The sequence below is a fragment of the Nycticebus coucang genome, chromosome X (genome assembly GCF_027406575.1).
Source record: "Nycticebus coucang isolate mNycCou1 chromosome X, mNycCou1.pri, whole genome shotgun sequence".
In the NCBI taxonomy this organism is placed as follows: Eukaryota; Metazoa; Chordata; class Mammalia; order Primates; family Lorisidae; genus Nycticebus; species Nycticebus coucang.
In genome coordinates, this window is record NC_069804.1 from 159,627,082 (window position 1) to 159,643,370 (window position 16,289).

General features: G+C 39.2%; 1 protein-coding gene across 1 annotated transcript in view; it reads left to right on the forward strand.

The window, feature by feature from the left end:
* The first annotated feature begins 2,101 nt into the window (after positions 1-2,101).
* The window catches only part of STK26 (serine/threonine kinase 26), a 59,964-nt gene continuing 45,776 nt past the window's right edge, over positions 2,102-16,289 (forward strand). Inside the window, exons 1-2 of the mRNA XM_053580014.1 lie at positions 2,102-2,285; positions 2,386-2,539. Of these exons, the coding sequence (XP_053435989.1) occupies positions 2,498-2,539 (42 nt within the window). The 5' untranslated portion in view covers positions 2,102-2,285; positions 2,386-2,497. The remainder of the gene's footprint in view (positions 2,286-2,385; positions 2,540-16,289) is intronic.

Genomic DNA, 16,289 nt, shown 5'->3' on the forward strand with positions numbered 1-16,289 from the left:
AAAGGTGTTAAATGTAATAAAGTGACAATTTAAAGTTTCATCCTAGGAGTTTAACCTGGAATCAATAAAACATACACTGCACTCATTATGCACATAGTAAACTCAGTGAAGAACTGAAGGGAAGTTTATTTATTCATTTATCCACTCATTCAACAAATATTTATTGAGAACTTACTATATGCCATGGACCTAGTCTCTGGGGAATGCAACAGTGAGCAAAACAAACAAAAAATTTGCCCTTGGGAGAGCTGCCATTCTACTTGAATAATTCTTATGCAGGAGTGGCTGGCAATCTGGCCTCGAAGGACCTAATAATATTGTTGGGCAGACAAAGCAAATAAAATAAGCAAGAACTACAGTGTGAGCACTGCTTGCACCAACATGCAATAGGAGTTTGAAAGAGGCCTTGAGCAAACTAGGAAGGTGCTGTGGGGGTGGGACTGGAGGTGGGTCTTAAATGATGGAGATTAATTCAGACCCTTCTTCCTCAAATTGTGATCTAAGGTTCAGGGTATCCACACCAACTGGGAGCTTGTTAGCCCTGCAAAATCTTAGGCCCACTTTGGACTTTTTAAATATCAAAATTTGCACTTTAAAACGAACCCTAGGAGATTTTTACAGACATTAAAGTTTAGGTGGCACTGTAGGTTTCTGGTCAGGCTGGCAATGTTATGGGTGAGCTGGACTAGTGGAAAATAGACTAGATTGGGGCCCACTATCATGTTAGAAATAGTGAGAGCAGGGACTTGGAGGACTAGAATTAAGGAAAATGCAATTATTTCTTCTTTATCATCATTAAAAACAAACAGAAACCATAGAGGAAGTAATAAATTTATCTCCAGCGGGATGTGGGTTTGAATTTCCAGCTCTACCACTTCTTAATTGGGTGACATTTGGATCATATTATTTAACCTGGCTGAGCCTTTTTCTTTATCTGTAAAATTGGGGGAAAAGCAGTAAGACCCAAGGAGGCCCTTGTAAAGATTCAATAAAGTAACACACGTAAAGCACTTAGCAGGCTGTGGTACAAAGAAAATGACATTTACTAATAATGATGATATTGATAATAATCATATGCTATTCTCTGACAAATATTAAAAAGAAAACTATTACCTGTCTACTAGAATCCCTCATAGACACCCATAACAAACTGGAAGGTAGAGACCGTCATATTCATTTTAAACTGGCACTTGGATGTTACTGTTTTAAAATGTAATTAACCCTTCAGGTGTTCCCAAAGGTGCCTTCATTATGAAATTCTGTAATTGCTGTTATTAACATTGTTACTGTTGTTATTATCAGAGTACTCTCAAAAGAAATTGTCTCCCCCTCGAAGTGAAACTCAAAATAGGGCGGAGGCAGGGAGGTGCCAAAATCTCTGCTGTGTGTGCTGAATTCAATAATACTACTACCTACGTACTGCTAATGATCCAATCTCATTTTCCGTGACTCTACTATTCTCATTAATTTTTCTGCTGCTAATACCATCTGTTTTTCAATTTCCGTCTCCCTTGCACGTGCAGAACTTATGGTGTTAAGAACTTCTAGTCTGGCTGTCTTTCAAATGATAGCCCAAGAGGTAGGGGTATTCTTTGGTTGAAGTCACCTGAAGCTTGTCTGGGGGTGGAGAACTCGGAAAGCAGGAAAGTGGCTACAGATTTGCCCAGTGGGGCGTTCCGGGGCTGGGGAGACCGGACAACGGGTATCAGCAGGGGTCTATTGACTCTGTGGCTCTCTGCGACTCCACCCTCGGCAGGTCGGGGACCAAGTAAGACTTCCAACACTCCCCAAGTTTTAACTCAAGACGTCTGCGAGGCTGCAAGCACCCCAGCCTCGCACGCCTGCCTGCAACGTGGCCGCGTCTGGGACGCCCTCAAACTCCCTGGGTCTCCCAAACTCTTCCATTCTCTCTCCAGGCCCGGCCGTGTTCCAGGTCTCGTCGTCTCCGAGTTCTCCCCGCTGCGCGACGAGAACGTCTCCCGGGTCTCAGGCTCCAGCAGTCCCAGCCAAACCCCTTCGCTGCTCCGAGCCTTAACTCCCCCGACACCGCCCGGCCGCGGGGCCGGGGCAGGGCCAACGGCGGAACCGCCCCCACCCGCCTCCCCGGCCCGGCGAGCAGGCGGGTGGCTGGGGCGCCTCCACCTCCTCTTCCTAAAGCGGCGAGGCGCAGAGGAGCCGCATCACTCGAGCCCAGGTCCCGGCAACCGCCACACACAGCGCGGCGCATTCAGGAACAGGAGCAGCAGCGGCGGCGGCGGCCACAGCGGCTGGCGGGCGTTGGAAAGGTAGACTGAGTCCCAGAGAGCCGCGCCACGAACAGCCCACCTACCAGCCTCGGGCTACGCGCTACCAGCCCTGTAACCCCACTTCTGTGTGTCCTTCCAGGCCCCGATCGAAAAGCCTGGGAGGGCCGCCGAGCTACCCCCGGAGAAGAAGCCAGTCCGAAGCCAAGGCGCCACCAACGCAGAAGCAGCGCGAAGGAGTAGCAGACGCCTTCATGGCCCACTCACCGGTGGCCGTCCAAGTGCCTGGGATGCAGGTGAGGAAGCCCAGGCCGCCTCCACCGCCCACGTGACTGCCGGGGAGCCGGGTGCGCGCTTCTAGCTGGGCACTGTGAAGAGAGGCAGCCCCTGGGCTCCCCAGAGGGCAGGGCTGGGCGCTCTGGCCAGGTGACCGGGGAGTAGGACTCAAGGTGTTTACTGGCGTCCGGCATAGGGGGTGCTCTATGCTGGGAAGACAGGGAGGGTCTGGAGCGTGCTACTTACTAGGTGGGGATTACGGGGGTGGGGGGTGTAAAAATAGGTCAGAACCGGGAACACCTGCGTCTGCGGAGCGTGGCACAGTTGGGGTTGGGGGGGGACTTAACCTGGAGAGATGGAGGTGTCTCGGAATTTGTGGAGTAAAATGCAAGTGGTGCCCCCCCCCACACACACACAAGTTGGGGCGGGGCAAGACAAGGGGTGGTGGTGGCGGCGCAGTTGAATTGAGCTCTTCCTGTGTGCGTAGCGGGAAGAGCGAGGTGACTTCTTTCTCCCTTTCGGTGCTGCTGCTTTAAGGGCAAAGTTGTGTCTGGCTCCCCTACCTGGACCAGTCCATAGACTGGTGTGAGAAATGCAAGGTCCTATTCACAGTTGCTGAGGTGATGACTTCCCAGCCCCCCTTCCCTGCCTTTCCCACAAAATGACTGTTACATGTGGTTAAAGGAAGCTTTTTGTCCCAGAGAAGGGACTATTGCATGGGACCCAACTTCTTACTCCTTCAAACTCGCGGTTTGGCCAAGGCGTCCCCCGCCCTCCGGGTTATATTTTCATTTTATTAAAGAAGAGCTGTGCCGAGAGGCTTTTTATACTGTTGTTTTTAAATCGGTGCACTTTAGGCTATCTGCTAAATGTTATCAAAACCTAACTTTTTAAAACATTCACATTTGTTTCTCTTTGCTAGATTGCCTAAACAACCCATTTATGAATAAGTCAAAGGCTAAAAACACGAAAGCCTCAGTCCCTCATGATCTCCTAGAAATATGAAAGCAAACTTATTTCAAGTTCAAAAAAAATGTTTGGAGTAGTAAATAGCTTACGTTTCTAATACAAATCAAAGCATTGTGGGTTGGCACACGAATTTACTTATCGATGCATGGAACTTATCTTTTTAAAAAAGGTGTTTTACCAATTTGTCTCTTTTAATGCAAGATCATAAAAGTGATTTTTACAATTCTTTCCCCCAAGAGGCCATTTGCATAGGACATAAATCTAACTCCTCCTGTGCCCTAAAAACACCAGACCTTTCTTTCAGCTGCATTTGGGGCAAGTCTGGGTTGAATCCCAGGAAGTCAGTATATCCTTGGGAGAGGGAAAGGGAAAGGGAGAGAGAGGAAATAGTAGGGCTCTTTTAAAGGTTAATCCATTCAAGCTTTGTAAAATGCCTCAAACTTTCTTCCTCTCAGGCCATCTCTCCCTCTCTTTCCCTTCCTTTTTTTCCCCTCTCTCTTTCTTTCTCTCTCTCTCTCTCTCTCTCCTCCATCTACCCTGCCCCACACTCCATTCATTCACTTCTGCCTTTAATTGTGTTAAGAGAATGAGTAGTTTGCAATGCTAAGTACAGTTTTGCTCTGTCTGATCTGGGAAAAAGTGTCACATTTTCCCACCGGGCTCTCCTTTCCATTTTGTGGAGAGCCTAGCATTACACACGTAAAGTTTGTCTCTGAGGGTCTCCATGCGGCTCTCTATTGTGCGCGCCTGCGTGTGTGCGTCAGCAGTGGAGAGCCTCCTCGTTCATCCAGTCTGTGATTCTGGGGAACTCTAGTGTGCTGAGGAAAAAATGGGTTTCTGGTCTTTATTTCATTTCTATGGTTAAGCAACTGCTTGCTGCTCAGAATTACTTCTTGCTGCCCTGCTTTAATTATCTGACTTTGCCCATTTCTTGAATTTTTAAGTCTTAATCAAGGTGGATTAGAATGTGGATTTCAAGTTTTAAATTGTCAATTCTGCCCTTCACTGTATGCTCTCCATGTGTTGTGATTACTTTGTCCCACCTTATTAGGGTAGAGCAGACATCTTAATGTTAGCAAAGAAGAGAAGAATATTTCTTTATCATTCCCCTAATGAAATGGTAAACTCCTTATTTCCATTTTTTTTTCTAGATGGGGTTCTTAAGTATTTTGTGTAACTAAGTTTTTTGCATAGTTGAAATTGTACAATATCTTAATAAATTTGATAGCATACAGTGTGACTCTTGAGCCTAGATTATATTCTTTTGTGCAACAATACTGCATATGAGATGCAGTAATACATCATGAGCTTCTACAATTCTCTTTGAGTTTTGTTAGTTAGGAGTTTTGTTAGTTCGGAACAACTTTTAGACTTTTAGAGTAGTGAGAACCACGCATTCTTGAAATTAATGTATAAGTATTTCCACAAATCAGGGTGAAGCGGTCAATGGCCTATAAATTTTTAGCAGTTTATTTTAGAGAATTATGAAGATTGATGGAAAAAAATGATTTTTCCAGAAATAAAAACAAAATTACTTTACCCACAATGTTTTTCTCCCTCTGAGGAGAGACATGAAGTAGAAGCTGAGCTACCTGTTCTATCACTTAAGACTTCCAACATTCCTGACTATGAAACAAAGAAATTTCTGTTGCCACTAGTTGAAAATAGAAAAGAAACTTGGAGTGAAGAAAGGAAACCCAGGATTTGGTCCAGTTCAAACTCTTCCTTATGAATTAGTTATTTAAACTTGTATTGTTGATACTTCTTAATATTGTGGTAATGAAGATTTTTTGCCATTTTTATACTAAATGTTGAGTCTAGGAAGGTTTTTTGTCCTTTATTCATGCTTGCTTCTTTAGTGTGTCACTAAAGGAATTTTCCATACCAGGAGCTGAACTCTTGAAAAATATTTAAAGTACGACTTTTTTTTTTTTTAAAAAAGTAAACCAATAAACCTGTTCTTTCCACTCAAATATTTACTCTTTAATGATTTAAGACCTGTTTTTCTTTGAAGTTGCCAGTTATACTTAAGTTTAAGATACTTCTCCCTTAGAACCTACGTTAGTATTTGTGAAGACACATATTCTAAATTAATTGTTAAAATTATTTTATTTTTTGTTGCAGTTTTTGGCTGGGGCTGGGTTTGAACCCGCCACCTCCGGTAGATGGGGCCAGCACCCTACTCCTCGAGCCACTGGCACCACCCATCTAAATTAATTGTTAAATATTTCATAAAATATTGGTGGGAGAATAAAGTAAAATGTTGAATTGCAATACTAAATGTTATCATATTCCATGCTTTATGCTATGCCTCTCATTAGAAAAATTTTTTAAGTTTCTGCTAAAGAATTTTAAAATTAGCTTTCATGTATTTTTATACCTGACCAAGGTGGTATAGTTTAAATATTGTTGTTATTTGAGATGTCAAGTGGAAATTAAGTTTAAAGATTAATGAACACTTTATTGAACACTTGTCTAAGAGGTAGAAAGTATTGCCTGGCACTGGTGAACCTAGTTACTGGGTTCTAAGAAGGATACGGAAGTACACATATAGTACATGATCTGTCTGTAAAGAGCTTAAAATTTTGTTGTGTGTTGTTAAAACTAACACATGAAATATCAAACAGTGCAAAATCTGTGAACTTACTATAATAGAAGTTTCTGACTAAGAGAGTGGAAGACTTCCAGAAAGTAAACTGACTGCAAAGTCTTGTTAGGATAAATATTGGGATGGGCATTTCTAAGCAGAGGAAAAAGTCTGAGCAAAAGTATATAGGTAGTTCCCAACTCAGGATTTTTTAGACTTTATGATGATATCCATGTAACCATTCTGTTTTTCACGTTCAGTGTTGTATTCAATAAATTACATGAGATTTTCAATAATTTATTATAAAATGGGCATTGTGTTAGAGACAATTTGTTCTAACTATAGACTACCATAAGTTGTTCTGAGCATGTTTAAGGTAGGCTCTGCAAAGCTATGATGTTTGTATATTTGTTAGGTTAGGTATACTGTATTAAATTAGATAGTATTTCCACAAATAAGGGTGAAATGGTCAATATTTTCAATTTATGATGGATTTTTTAGGACATAATCCCATCATAAATCAAGGATCATCTGTGTATATTGATAATATAGAGAGGGAAGGGTGCACTGCATGTGTAAGCACATACACATGAATGAATACACACACTCATAAAATCTTTGAGAGTGGGGTAAATTCACTTGGGCTGTGATGAAGAATTCCTCTGGAAAAATATAAGAGATAAGATTGTAACACTAGATTGAATACAACTCCTGGTGGTCCTTAAATGCTAGGAAAGGATTTTGGCCTTTGAACTAGTCATTACACACTTCTGAGGAAGGAAGACTCAATGAAAAAGTTGTATATAGGAAGACAAATCTCAAGATTGGATGAATGGATGAAATGGAGGGTTGAGAGACTTAAGGCAGTTTAATCTATGGAGACTGTTTCAGTGGGATAATCATAGCTGTATGGACAAAATGGGCCTTCCCTTGACAGGTTGCCTTCCATATGCCTAGTACTATGAAGAAAAGATTTAATTACTAAACGTAATATTTATATAGGTGCAAAGGGAGAAATCAAAGTCTTTGTGTTATTGAATATGAGAAACTGGGAGAATTATGGTACGTCTGAAAGATATTGAAATGTAATGGAGAAGAGCCAGGTCTAGTAGGAAGTTCATGATTTCTGTCCTAGACTTGTGAATTTTGAGATAACAATGGATGAGAAAACAAAATTACCTAACAAGTAGTGGTAGATGTGAACTGGAGTGTTAGGCATTTATCAAACATTTACCGAGCATCTATTATATGTCAGGTACTTTTTTTTTTTTTTTTTTTTTGAGACAGTCTTACTCTGTCACCTTGGGTAGAGTGCCATGGTGACATCATCTTAGGTGACAAAAACCTCAAACTCTTGGACTTGAGTAATCCTCTTGCCTCAGCCTCCCCAGTATCTGGGACTGTAAGCATGCACCACACTGTGCCCAGCTAGTTTTTCTATTTTTTTTTTTTTGTAGGGATAAGGGGTCTTATTCTTGCTCAGGCTGGTCTCAAACTCCTGAGCTGAAGCAATTCACCAGCCTTGGCCTCCCAGATTGCTAGGATTGCAGGCGTGAGCCACCATGCCCTCTGCCTATCAGGCACTCTACTTGAAAAGGAAAGACTGGTGCCACCAAGGAGGGAGAGGTTCATAATGCTGGAGGGAATATGTAAAAATAATGGCCCTCATGAGATAAGTTGTAAAAAAGGGAAGGATGGCTTTAAGATGCATAAAAGGATAAGAAAATGTTTCAAGATAGAGAGGTAGTAAACTTGGGGGAATCCTTTCTTTAACTGTCATCAGGAAACCTAAATTGTACTAGAGTCCTGTATGTGGAGTTCTTATCTCCCCCACACTTTCCTAAGGGACTGATCAGATTTGCAATTTGAAGTGGAAAGCATTGCCTCCCATTGATGAACCCAAACCATTGTCTCCCTGTTGTTGAGTGGTTGATACAGAGGTGTTAAATATGCTAATGTAATGGCAGAAGACCAGCTAAAATGAAATAATCAAAGCCAACTGTTTGCTGAGAGAGGTGGGGTTAGTTGAAGGGTTTGAAGGTAGGGGGCTGGGGGCTCTAGGGAGAATAAACAGGAATTGGGCATCATAGGACATGTGCCTGGAACAGTAATGAGAGCCTAGAAATGGCGCTTGAGCACAAAGGTCCATCATGTATTTCCCTTGCTTGAGTCATAGAAAATGAGAGAATACAATTTAGCTGGTACTTAGGAACCATTGAACGTTGTGATACTGTATTTTTTGTTCTGCTTTTCATTTATTCAGTGACCTTGAGCAAATCATCTGCAAAATGGGGAATAATAAAAGCTGCATTTCCTTTGCCTCAGTAAGAGGTTATTAGAATGAATTAACTATCATCTGTGGAGTGTATTTTGAGCTCCTTCATAAAAGGTGTTATGATGTATGTGGGCAGTTCATCCTGCAAAACAATGCCAAGCTAATCACATGGAAACACTGTCATTATCTCAACTCTCCCTTGCTTGATAACCCACATTTTTCTTTTGAAGGCCAATCACCACCCCTCCCACCCCATCAGACCCAAAGCCCTCTGCTCATCTTTCTATATTATGTTACCCGGTTTCTTTCTGTGGATCTTAAAATGAGTTTTCACTACATTCCAACAAGAAATCCCTTTTACTCTACCATGCCAGTCACAATGCAGTAATCACTTTGGCCAAATTCTGATTTTTAAGGTCTCTATCTTACCTTCTCCATGAACTTTCTCTCCAAGTCTCAGGCTAGAGAAACTTCTTCTATTTCCAAACACCTACTATGTCTATTTTCAGTAGAAGGCACTCCAGTCATTGATTTTTATACTGCTTTAGATTTTTCTCTAAGTATGTATGTTATATTTGTCTCCTAAACTAGGTTGTAAATTTCCTGAAGGCAAGGACCATGCGTTTTACTTTTCTTATAACATTAGGTATGAAATACATATGAAAAGTGTTGGCTAAGGAGTATACTACAGACTGGACTTTCCTAACTTTTAAAAATTCTGACTGTTTCTTTAACATTATATACTGTGTATAATACTTGAATTCTGTGAATAAGGAAGGCTAATTTATGTGTGTACAATGTAGGCTTTCTATACTTATTAAAATGATTTTAATTCATTATATATAATATGTCTAGCAAAAAATGCTGTAACTAATCAGCTGTGCACATACTGAAGCTCTTATTTCCTTGCCTTCCAAGGCCTTTGGTAGAAAAATGAGCCTCATTGCTTTTCTAGTAACCAGGGCTGATTTCAGACAAATTGTGTCTTTGGGAGAAAGGGCCTTCTCTCCTGCCCTTCCCCTCATCTCTCCTTTTCTCCTTCTTTCTAGTTGCAGTTTCCTAAGGCTCTTCGGAGATCTCTGCCTGGTGACTAGGATCTACTTATCTCTTGTCCCTTCCCTCTTGTCTTCCTGCTCCCCCAAGCCAAATAAATACAAAACAATTTTTACTTCCCTGTCCCAGCTGTCATGTTAGACAGAATCTGATAATTTCATTCGTAGTAAGGTGCTTTTGATTAATAGCTTGGTGTGTGACCTCTCCTGTGGATATTCACATTTGTCAGGGAAATAATGCCTTAAAGAAATCTATTGTATCTAAATAGCAGAATTTCGGACATCTTGGTAATAGTCTTTGAGTTATGTCTTTTGAAAAAGTGGTTTTACTGATTATATTTGTTGCTAGAAAAATGGAGTTAGGGGAACCACCCCAAACTCCTTTTCATTTCTCATAATTGAGATTCAAAGAATTTCTACCATGGGTATATATAAAATAATGTCTCTGCAGGAATGGCATGAGGTAACTTGCTTATACAAAACAAAATTGAGTAACGTATGCACAACTAAAATGTTGACCTCTTTTTTTCCCTTTCATTTTTAGCCGATGCATAATTGTACATATTTGTGAGATACAGAATGAAAGTTCAATACATGTATACAATATGTAATGACCAAATCAAGGTAATTAGTATACCCATCTCAAATACTTAACATTTCTTTGTGCTGTGAATATTCAAAATCCTCTTTGCTATCTTTTTGAAAATATACAATAAATTATAGTTAACCATATTCACCCTATAGTGCTGCAAAACAGAACTTATTCTTCCTATCTAGCTGAAGGTTTGTATTCATTAGCTAGCCTCTCTCCATCTTCCCACCTCCCTTCTCTTCCTAACCTTTAATACTCACCATTCTACTCTCTATCTCGATGACCTAATATATTTTTTTAGCTCCCACAAATGAATGAGAACATGGGATATGTATCTTTCCGTGCCTGACTTATTTCACATAATATAGTGTTCTCCAGGCTCTTCCATGTTGCCACAAATAACAGGATTTCTTTCTCTTTTTATGGCTTAAAGACATTCTATTGTGTATATATACCATCTTATGTATATTTCTCACTTCTATAACTGCCATTTTAGATTACAGTGTTATATGGTAGGGACTACATGTTTGAGTTAGTGTTTGTAGAAATCAAATATTTATTAAAGATATCAGCTAATTTTTCTCAGCAATCCTATGAAATAGTGTGATTCTATAGGAAAATGCCTTCACATCTGGATTTTAAAATAAAGCTAAGGTACATTGCTGGCCAGCTCTACCCATGATCCTCTTTGTTGTCCCTCCCCAAAACCCCATATGACACAGGTGAGTTGTCCATCCTGTCCTCCTCCACTATTTTGCCTGCCTCTCCCCACCACCCCTCGCCAATATATAGCTTGCTGGGGATAGACGTGCAGGATGCTGTGGAGAATTCCCCCTCAGCTTTTTCTGAACTTCATTCTGCATTCCTCTCACAGCAGCCAACTGGCCTTCTTTTTCCTTCATATATCACAAGATCGTGGATTAGAATAATTCCTGTCCTGAAATACCAGATTAACCGTAATTTTGGATAGTATGCTAAAATTAGAACAAAATTGTGGTCCATACGTTCTAGGCCCCAGAGTAAACAAAATTGTAGATAACTTAGATGAAAGGGTTGAAAATATTCTGATTATCTTTTTAAGTTTCCATCACCCCTCCCTTTTTTGGTCGAATAACTTCAAAAATGTGCTGTTGAGGAAATCCAAGGCATTCTGTGTTTGTATTTTTCTCAAGAAAAATGTTTACAGAAAACTTTTCAACCATTCTTTGTGATTCTTGTAACAGAGATTGTGTGTCTCTAGTGGTGATTTTTTATTTCCCTCTTGCCCTTTCACCTCTTAAAGACAAAGTGAGGAAAAGAAATCTGTAAAACTCTATTAATTAAAACTATGAAGGACTGAAATAAGTTGAGTTCATTTCAGTCATTATTGATTTTTATTCAATTTGTTTATTACAGAACAATAAGGTGTCTAGCCAGTAGTAACAGTTGCTTTGAATTACAGAAATAGCTTCCCAGTATCAACTTAACGAAGTTTTACTGGATTTGAAAACCATACCGCATTAAATGTGTTAGGGAATTTCTAAGCATACTAGTGAATTACTCTACCAGGTTTCAGTAGTGCCTGGTAACACAATCCTAGGAGTGGATTTTTGGCAGGTGGAGGAAATACTTCAAGGACATCTAGAATCATCCAGATTTTTATTTGAAAAATGCATTTTTGTGTTGCTCTGTTAGCACCTTTTTAACTGTCTTCCCCTCCCCAAGCTTATACCATTGGCTTTGGGAAATACCATTTTACAGTATGTTATATTAAGCCAGGTTTGACTGCTTGATGCACTATAGTATAAATAACAGAGCAGTAGGTGATGGGAGAGGGATGGGCAACATAGATAATCAGGTGGGGCATAAGTTGTTACTAATGCAATAAAATTTGGGAGAGCTGAGCCATTAGAAACTGTAAGTCAGAATTTCTTCCTAAAGCCTCTGCCTCATCATTACTGCTGCCCACTAGAGCTGGGAAAGTTTCTAACCTTCCTGGTCTCAATTTCATGCTGCCTGCCTTAACTTTAAGCAGAAACACAAAAGAAACCAATCAGCAAAACATGTACACATGCTACTAAGTATGGTGATAGAAAGTAGAACTTTGACCTTTTGTGGTTAAAGAGACTATAGTCAGTGTCTCTGGCAGCCTCAGGGAAAGAAGCATATTTTAAATGTATGCTTTTTAAGTGCTACTGACCCCATGGGAAGAACATTTAGCAAACTATTAATTAGAGTCCTGTTGGCTTCTCTAGTTTTAGTTCAAATCCTTTGTTTGAACTTAGCTCCAAGCCTCCATATGTGCTTGTCAGTAAATGGGTAATATTAGATTTTCCCAAGTTAGACAGCGGTGACCCAGGTTTCATGTTTTTATACACTTGGTCTTTGTGAAACAACTGGTTCTGATTGAAGCTAGAAAATTATTAGCAAAATTCAAAGGCCTTCTTTGTGTAGGACGTAGTACTTGGTGCCTTTTTTTTGAGACATAAAAATTTAAGTGAGCCCCTGACCTCAAGAAGATTATACTCTAACTGGAGTGACTAGACACCTATACATTTAGAAATCTAACATTGCAGAGCAATAGTGATTAGTCCCAAATGAGATAGAATCTGACGTAGAAGCATCCCATCCCAAGGAAGACTGGACTAAGAAACTGTGGCTTATATTACAAAATACCTTTATGCTAGGCATTGTCTATACTTGGCACTGTGCTGCCTTGCTTCTAGGCCGGCGGGCCTTCAGCAGACCCTTAAAACAGAGTAGGGGGCAATTAGCAGTAAAGGCACAAAGGGGCACACACAAGGTTCCTGCTATAAGAGGTTTTGAGGTAGGGATCAGCATGAACTATGTTAGGGCCAGATTGTAAAAGGCCTTGAATGCCAGATTGAGACATTTATTCCTTTCTGGGTCCATAATAAGGAGGTTTTTTTAGAGACATTGTGAAGTGATAGAAGCAGTATTGTTTGTTTTTATTTGTTTGTTTTAGAAGATTAGCAGGCTAGATTGGAGAGGAAGGCTGGAGGCTTTAGTTGATAAGGGTTTGATCTAGAGCTATGATGGTCAAAGTTGATCCTGCATGAGAAACGGACTTCTCAGGACCAGCCCCAGAGTTTCTCCGGATTTGCATTTCTACTGAGTTCTCAGCTGCTCTACTGGTCCTGGGACCACTCTGAGCACCACTCAAGGAAGACTTTAATAGACCTTGGTGACTAATTGAATACGGGAAGAGGGGAAACCTGATGGGAGAGTAGAGTCAAAGATATAGCCAAGTTTGAAAGAAAATGGGTATGTTTTTAAGAATGTTGAATTTGAAGTGCTGGTACATCCAACCAGAAGCAATTAGTAAACAACATTTGGTGAGAGAAGATAAAGATTGTAGAGTTTTGTGTGGAGGTAGATAGTAGAAGAAATAGCAAGAGAGAAAATAACAAGACTTCCAATTATCTTTCCAAGAAGCTGACTGAACTCAGCTTTGTGTTAAGTTCTACAGCTTCCAAAATCTCACTGTTATCCATAACTTTTGTTTTCCTTGATCAAGAGAGGCTTGCAAACTCAGACAGCAAATGACCATCCTCATTATTATGTAGTTATCATGGACCCATTTGTGCTGTTAAATAAAATACTACCTCCCTTTTTATTTACTGATTTTTTTTTTATTTTGTTGTATTAATTTAAAAATTTTTTGTTTGGATAAGCCAGATGACAAATGCTTAAAAATGAGAAATTTCTGTGGCATTATCTTACCATGCTTAGTGTAATTAGGTGTTTACTATAGTGGACAGTTCAGTAAATGCTCTCATATTCAAATGCAAACATGTATTAAGAACATGAAATAGGTTTACACTTATAGTTGCAAAAATGCAAATTGGCTCAACTGGGATAAAATATCAATATCCTAAATGCCAATAAGTAGCGATATTTCCCTCAAAGGTAGAGATTTTAAAGACCTTTTCCAATTTTGATACATCTCACCAATTTTTATTATTCAGATTTCCTTTTCTTCTCCTATTATTATCTCCATACACTAACCCCCCTCAAATAAACTGACTTAATAGCTCTGAGCTATTATGATATAATAACCTACCCATTCACAATCATGAGACTCCAAAGCCAGCTTGTGTTTACATTTGTAAATTCCTCAAAAGAGAGGAAGTTACTTTTGAATCATTAAGGTAATATAAACTACTTCCTAAATGGCCTCTCTGCTCTCTAAAATATTCTTTACACCTGTCAGATTGATGTATTACCATTTGCCAATAGGTACCATGTAGGAAAGGTCAGAGTTTAGTTCAAAGAGAGGATTAGAACTAAAAATAAGAGAAGCAGATAGGGCCTGTTAAATGAGTTTGCCAATACCAAACAATGTGAGCAAACTTAATTTACCCACCTCATTCACCAGCCTTGGCTCCAAATTACATTTCTAAAATGAACACACAACCATAAAAATGAATCCATCCTTCAGGATAAAAGGTTTTACACCAATGAGAATGTTCAAAAGCACGTGAAGCAATCTCCCTTTAAAATGTTAAGGCATGTTTATTTATCATTGGCATAAACCAGTGCAATCACTAGGTGACTTATTTCCCCTTTAGGGAATAAAATTTGGGTGTAAAAAGTTTGGTATGTTTACTTTATACCTTGCACTTCTGAGGATACTGACCTACTCTTGTGACCCATTTTTCAGTATTCTGGATAGTAGATTAAGTTTTTGTTGGGAAAAATGACATATAAATGGATGTATATATGCATATGCAATGTGTATTGCACATGAAATATATTTTACAAAGTAGAAAAAATGGATAAGATGGGATGGTAAATAAGTTGAAGCAGAAAAATATTATTTCACCATGTCATTTATGAAAGTCCGTATAAAAGGAAGTCCATAAAATTTATGTAAAAAGTATGTATTCAGTAAAAATCATGATATCCATGAGCTTGCTGAATACTTATCTGAAAAAAATATATAATTCTTTACCTCATTTAAAACCTCATTTCTTTGAAGGAAAAAACATAAGGGGCTATGTACCTGTGCCCAAATACAGAGTGGAGTTATCAGGATTTTACACATATTTCACTTTTATTGTGACACATGTTGTATTTGATCATAGCTAGTTCTTTCTGTTTTTGATATTTAAACTCAGTAGTGTTGAGGAAATTAAACTCACAGCAATCTATTTCGTACAAGAGATAGATCATGAAAAATGACTTTTAATGAAATTTGATACCAGTGTTAAGCAGTTTTAGTGAATCAGAATTTAGAATTGAATATTACATAGCATTATATTTATTGAGATTCTCTGCTTAATTTTATCCCAAAGAATAGTCTTAACAGAGAATCATTGCATCAAAGGAGCTGCTTTTGATGAATATAAATCTTTTTACCTGTTTGTGAAATAATAGCTATGTGGGCAATTTACAAATGACTTCCAGTTAACAGAAACTTGTCATCATTATCTGAGCTCTTACTTTAAAGCTAAAATTCTTACAGGTACTTCACACTATAGATTATAAGGTGATAGGGAATGGAGGGGACCTGGCATTGGATTCTGTTTCTGTGATAAACAAAATCTTGTACCTCCGAGAGCTGCCTTTTTTTTTTTTTTTTTTTTTTACTATTTATCTCTTCATGAAAAATGGTGACTGTCACTGAAAGATCTTTTTTATTCAGTCACAGGCTTCCTAAAGGGCACATAAAATGAAAACGTGGGATTCAACTAGTTAAATAATGAATCAATTTCGAGGTTTTAGCATAGGTGACACCTCCCTGGTCGTCTTTCTGGACTGTGATTTCTGGTAATAGCAAGTGAAAAAAACTATTACCGCTGTTGCTATGGATCTTCTATCTGCTGAGGTTCAGGCATCGTTTTTGGAGGCTGCGGTGTAAACCCTGCTTAGGGAAGGTAGAATTTCCTAATACCAGAAGATTACTGCTGCCTCATGAGCAAACAGAAAATGTAGGTGAGGTAAAAGGTGTTGGACTCTGGAAGAAGAGAAAAACAATATTTCCAAGGAAGGGGAAAAGTGGTCTTCTTTTCAGATTGAGAATTCTCTCTATATTTTTTAGAATGGGAAATTTCTCTACTTTCTGCAGGGAGGAGAAAGAGCTAACAGAAAAGGAAATTGGGGAGGTAAAACTAATTTATTTTTTTTCTTGTTGCTTATGACTTCTGTGATAAAAGTTACATCTACATAATTACTTTGTTATGGTAAGAAAATGTCTAAAGAATCTTTTTGGTTGGTAGAAAGCTTGTGAAAGATCAGGGGAAAGGGTTGACATCATGGGGTTGGTTATTTCAGCTGCTTTTCTGTTTAAAAT